Source organism: Ruditapes philippinarum, unplaced genomic scaffold, assembly GCF_026571515.1.
Source record: "Ruditapes philippinarum isolate M1 unplaced genomic scaffold, ASM2657151v2 ctg5702_1_1_1_1, whole genome shotgun sequence".
Lineage (NCBI taxonomy): Eukaryota > Metazoa > Mollusca > Bivalvia > Venerida > Veneridae > Ruditapes > Ruditapes philippinarum.
Genome location: NW_026866677.1, coordinates 23,809 through 29,986, shown reverse-complemented (window position 1 = coordinate 29,986; position 6,178 = coordinate 23,809). Strand labels below are relative to the sequence as shown.

Below are 6,178 nucleotides of genomic sequence, written 5' to 3'. Positions count from 1 at the left end.
AGCTTCATACAAATTAAAACTTTTGGAGTTGCAAAAACATATCGGGGTGTTGAGCTGCATACAATTGTAAAATGTTCGAGTTGCAAAAACATATCTGGGCGTCGAGTTGCATACAATTGTATAACTTTGGAGTTATAAAAATTTATCGGAGTGTCGAGCTGCATACAATTGTAAAACTTTTGAGTTTCAAAAACATATCGGTGTTAAATTTGATGTTGTAAAAACATATCGCGATGCCGAGCTGTATACAACACTATGATTTTGGAGTTATAAAACATAACGGAATGCCAAACTGCATACATGTATGACATTTAAGTTATAGATTGTAAAAGCATTTCGTCCAATATCCAAAAGTTCAAACTTCCGTGTGTTGAAATTCAATGTGGTAAATGGTATAATTTTGGAATGACAGTAATCCGGGAATATGTTGCATTATCAGCAACATAATTATGTTGATGAAAAAATATAAAGTTTTTAACGTTTTGATGTTACCAGAATGTTAGTAATCTAAACATTACAGTATCCAGGAAAATATTTCAGGTTTATTTCAAAGTGTTTCCTTATTTCGAACAACAACGTAAAATGTTAGTACTAAAAATGCTAAACTTTATTGAAATAAATTCACCATAGTGCTTTAATTCCTTCTGTAAATTTATAGGAGATCACCCGTTACTGCACTTAGGTGACGAATTTCAAATTTACTGAGTTCACTTAGTTTCCAAAATGTTACATTTTCCGACTCAAAATTTTCGAAATCAAACTGTTGTCCTTAATACCAACTCAACTGTAATTAAATGTATTATTAACTAAAATATAAGTTATTCAATTGTTAACATTTTGACAATATATTTTTATCTAAGTTTTAGTTATTTAAATGTAAGTGTTCAAAATATGAACTTTTCGACATTAAATGGTAATTGAAGGGTTAGTTATCATATTTTTAATACTCAAAGTGATAACTTTTCATTACTATAATTATAATTTAATTATAGTTAAAGAAATTTAAAAAAAACAAACACTTTTAGTTCCTAAAATGTACACTATTTGACACTATATATCGTAACTGAAACATTACACATTTTTAAGAAATTAAAAAGATGTAAGTTTTCAAAATGTTACACTATTTGACACTATATCGCAACTGAAAGAGTAGTAAACGAAATGGTACAATTGTTAAGAAATTCAAAAAAATGTAAGTTCTGAAAATGTTATACCATTTGACACTACAACTATCGTTACCGAATCAATAGTAAACGGAATGGTACAGTTTTTAAGAAGCTCTCAAAATGTTACATTATTTGATACTACATGTATATCGTAACAGAAAAACAGTATTATATGAAATCGTACAATTTAAAAAAAAAAACTTTTAGCTCCCACAATGTTACACTATTTGACGCTTTACATTATTTGACGCTTTACACTATTTGACGCTTAACACTATTTGACGCTTTACACTATTTGACGTTTTATGGTTATCGAACTATTACAAAAAGCATATTTAAAGACATTTTTATTTTATAAATAGTGTATAATACAAACGAACTGATCAATAAACTTTTTTAAACTACTTTAATTACACCTTATGTCAATATTTTTTCTTGTTGTAATATAATGAAATGTAAACACCAAATACAGCAATTAGCTTTAAAAATAATGAGGTTTAAAATAGAAAGAACATATCGTTTTTCACCTTTATAGCATTTTTAACCCTCGTACGTTTGAAAATAAAAAAAAGAAACTTTTGAACGTAATAAGGTGATACATTTACAACAAAAGCCAGTTGTATTAACAAAGGCTTTAAGTTTGACATTTTCATATAACAATAAGTAAAATGTTTTATAGATCAATAATTACTGTTCGCTTTTTTTTTGAATAAGTGTTTTAACTATATGCATTTTGTTCTCTTTCACACTCTCTTTGCGAGAGTTTAGCTGTCTGTTTTGAAAAAAAATGAGATCGGCCTACTATTTTGCAAAAGGAAACCTACAAAACATTCTTTTATCAAATTATTTAAGGTCACCGTGTACATAATGCGGATTTAGTAAACTAGTTAATGTTGATTGTTTTCCAGGAGACTCAGCAGGTCAAATAAAGTTAGGCTGTGGATTTAATGTCTGTAATCAACCGGAGATTAATCTTTGCTTTTTATTTATTTAAGCACTGAAAGGGGATTATTGATAATTCTATAATAGTAATTAAAAGAATTTGACCAGATTAAGATCAGCTTTGTGAGTGTTTTGTTGTTTGAAATCCAAATGATTTAATATTAACTTTCGACTCATTGACTTGTAAACTTGGAGATAACCAAGAGGGAGTAGAAACGCATGTTGAGGAAACACAGAAACAACCAGAAAATACAGACTTCGAAAGAAAAACCCGGGTAAATTGTTATATAAAAAAGGTTTACTTGAATCGAGTTTTATGAAAATGGTCTACCGAAAGTGAAATGAAACAGTGAAAACCTCAGGTGGAATAAACAAAAAAGGACGCATTTTTGGCTCAAAAGTTAAAAATTAATAACGCTATTGGTAAAATATAATGATACGAGAGGTGAGGTGAATTGTGAAAAACATTGTAATTGGTGGATTACATATATATTTCATTTTGTGTTTTGAATTGGGAAAAAAAACTTTTTTAAAATGCTTAAACGGATGTCAATGGCGATGGTCCAAGGAGGTGCAAGTACTGCAACAGTACCGTCCGAAATGGGCGATAGCACTGTCACAGAAAGTACGTTTGGTAAAAATGCCAGACCCTCACTGGCGGGAGTCATGCTTTCGAGGAAATTCGCGAAAAGAATGTCTACTAAATTAACGGAACGGAGAGGACTGGGAACCATCGGAAGTTCTTCAGCCGGACTGGTTCCTGAAAAGGAACCAACGTATCGAATGGAACCAACGAAAAAATTCAGTTCAGCCTCAGCGGAAAATGTTATAAAAGAAGTCTTAAATGATGCCTTTGAGGGGATGAAATACAACCCGAAGACGTGCTCGAAATTGATTAAATCATTAAGTGATGAGATAAAAGAACGGGTAAAATTGTTAGGATACGATAGGTACAAAGTAATATGTATAATTTCTCTATGCCAGATATCGGAACAAGCTGCGGTTTGCACGTCAAGGTGTGTCCTAGACAAAGCTAATGACACTTACGCGACATACACGTTCAAAAACGATACTTTTATATGTAATGCAACTGTGTATGCTATTTATAGGGAATAAAAACGAACGCAAGCTGGTGCCACAGTGGTATGACATTTGGAAGAATCATGGAAGGTTGTGAAAATTAGTATTGGATTAGATTATTTCAAAGTTGATAATTATTCCAAAGTTCAAGTATTTAAATGTCGAATTTTAACTTCTTAAACGTTGCTATGTTAATGATTATAATATTAGATATCAGTTTTTGCTTTATGACCAATTTAGTTTAAATGTGCTATTATCTATTGTCATTTATGTAGACCTTCTTTGCAGCACACTTTCCTTTGGCGGTTTATTTTTAGAGAAATGTTTTATATTATTTATATTTATTCTCGGACTTGACAAATTTGTGGACAAATAGGACCAGAACAATCGTTATAGGTCAATACGCACCGGAATGATTGCTAAAACTGGAAACACAAACTGCTTCAAATAAAAAAATATTTTCATTAAAAATTATCAATAGGGCATATTACATAGGGCTCTATTAACTATTATGTATGTATATGTTTGTACGATTTCAATATTATGTGTCTTTAAATATTTTTTCTATGAAAAAAGTGCATTTAAATACCTTCATTATTTATAAACAGAAATTAAAGTTTATTCATTATCTTCGTTTCTTTGATTTGGAATATCCTGCGCATGATTGTCAGCGTGATCGTCTGCTGGCAAAAGTCCGGAGAAAGTTGTTCGTCTGCGTCCAGGGATCGTGAGATGTCATTGGTAACGTGAGAGTATTTCTGATTTTCCTTTTCCATCAATGGTAAATATTGAATGGATTGAACTTTGGCGATTGGTTTCAGTTTTTGCGGGGATTTCTTGATGGATATGATCATGTTGTTATCTGCTTTCTCTTGTTCGTGAATTTTCGAGACAAAGGTGTTCCGAATGCCGTCCGTAAGACTGAACAGTGTTCCGTGTGCTTGATGGTATGACTCTTGTCAAGTTGTATCTCATACATATTTAGTTAGCCTAAAAATGATAGTAATATTAATAGTGCATTATTATAATTACACTAGCTATCGATATTTTGAACAATTGACATCTAAACTTATTGGTCAATTCTTATAAAGCATTTATTCGAGAAATGATTGTTTGATTTTACAATGTCATAAAACAATGTTATGCCGTCCATGTACGGAACACATTTAAATGAAACCAAATCGTCTAAAAATATAGATATCCTCTGAACATAGAACAATAAGCTTATTAGTCAAAGCTTAGTTGTTTTATTCCTAACTTTGCTGTCTTAACTACCCACAAGCAACGCTACACATATTATTCTTCAATTGATATTGTTTGTAACCAGATAATTGAAGAATCTGATATCAAGCTTCTTTTTTGCTTAAATAAAATTCGAATCACGCTATATTACACTGTATCTCGTAATATTCTCAATCAGTACAAAAACATATGTCGCACTTACTCATAATTGACAATTTTTCAACATTCATATCTATTTGTTTCCTCCAGTCACCCACTGTCTTCAAATTCTGTATGGCTTCATATGCTGGGCCAATTTATCTACCGTTACCCAGAGTTCTTATTGCAGAGCGCATGCGCTGTATTTGCTCCATAAGCCTCTTGTTATAGAACAGAACAGGACAGATACTTTATTAAGATTTGTACATTGTACATAATCTATAATACAATAATATTTACAAGCATAACGCTATACGATTTTCGACCGGTAGATGGTCAGGTACAGAGGACATTGAATGAGGGCATGTTTAATATATTCAATAAAATAAACAGTTATTTAATTACTAATATTGCATGCAGGTATTTTTATTGAAGTTATGGACAGTGGCATCAGGATTATAGAAAATTCCCACACTTGATTTTTATCTCTTGCTGTCTTTAGATATTTGCCAAATGTCTATATATTTTGACGTTCTTTTGTACAAACTAACAAATCCAAAATATTTTGATTATTACAATTTTGAAAAACAGCACTTTATTACACATTTCTTTATATATTTCATCGGCGCTTTGAGGAAACCCATTTTCTATCAAGTACTAGTGTACCGTATTTATTCAAAGTACGTTTGTTTGATTGTTCGATTCATTTTACGCCTTTTCCCAACAGTATTTCAGTCATATAGGCGGGAAGTTTCTTAACCATCGTTCCTGGAGAGTTACACCAGTACTAGACTACCTTCCTCCGTGATAAAGTACCAAAGCATATCCCGGGGATCGAACCCATTCCTGAAAGGTAGCTGAATTAGCAGTCATCGACTCTAACCCCTCGACCACAGAGGCTTTTTTTTTTCAAAGTACGTAGAAGTACGTTTGTTTCGGAAAGAAGGAGCTGAGTACACTGTAGCGGGGACGCTAATTAGCGTGTTTTCGCTCCGCGGCTCCGCCGTCTTATTTCTTAAATATCGTCCCGCGCCCCCGCGGGGCGAAGTTTTATTTATTAAACTTCGCCCCGCGCCCTCGCTTATTAGAGTGTTTTCGCTCCGCGACCCGCCGTTTTAACTGGTTTATTCTCGACTTTTCGCTTGGCGGGTCGCGGGGCGAAAACACGAATGGCACATATCAGCCACCATATGATTTAATTCATTAAATTCGAAAGTTTGTGGTCATTATTATTAAACTTCAAAATCAAAATTTGAAGTTTTTATCCGATTAACCTGATTGTATTAAATTGTATACATGCATTTAGTCAAGGATTTTATATTGTATTGATTTATACCCCAGTATAACAACAGATTATATGTTTTGTCGTTAAATAGCAATACTTATAAAGACTATACTTATTGGGAAAGATTTCTCCCATAATGGGCAGATTTGTGCCCCGAATATTTTATGTGTGTTTAAAATACATCCGCGCAGTCTGATAAGGATCCATGCTGTTCTCTACTTGTAATAGGCTGGTTTGGATTCATGCTTGTCGCAAACGCATTATGTTGGTTTTGTCATGACACGGCTCATTTCTTTTTTAAGGTAAAAATGCTATATACGGCTTA

At 32.5% G+C, this 6,178-nt stretch overlaps 1 protein-coding gene across 1 annotated transcript; it reads left to right on the top strand.

The window, feature by feature from the left end:
* The first annotated feature begins 1,929 nt into the window (after positions 1 to 1,929).
* Positions 1,930 to 4,014, top strand: LOC132733316 (dynein light chain Tctex-type 5-B-like). The gene has a single exon (XM_060719937.1). It carries the CDS (start codon positions 2,643 to 2,645, stop codon positions 3,222 to 3,224), a length of 582 nt encoding a protein of 193 aa, XP_060575920.1. The 5' UTR covers positions 1,930 to 2,642; the 3' UTR covers positions 3,225 to 4,014.
* Positions 4,015 to 6,178: the final 2,164 nt, after the last annotated feature.

Coding starts and splice junctions, on each gene's coding strand:
- LOC132733316 (XM_060719937.1), top strand. CDS start 2,643: ATGCTTAAACGGATGTCAATGGCGATGGTCCAAGGAGGTGCAAGTACT.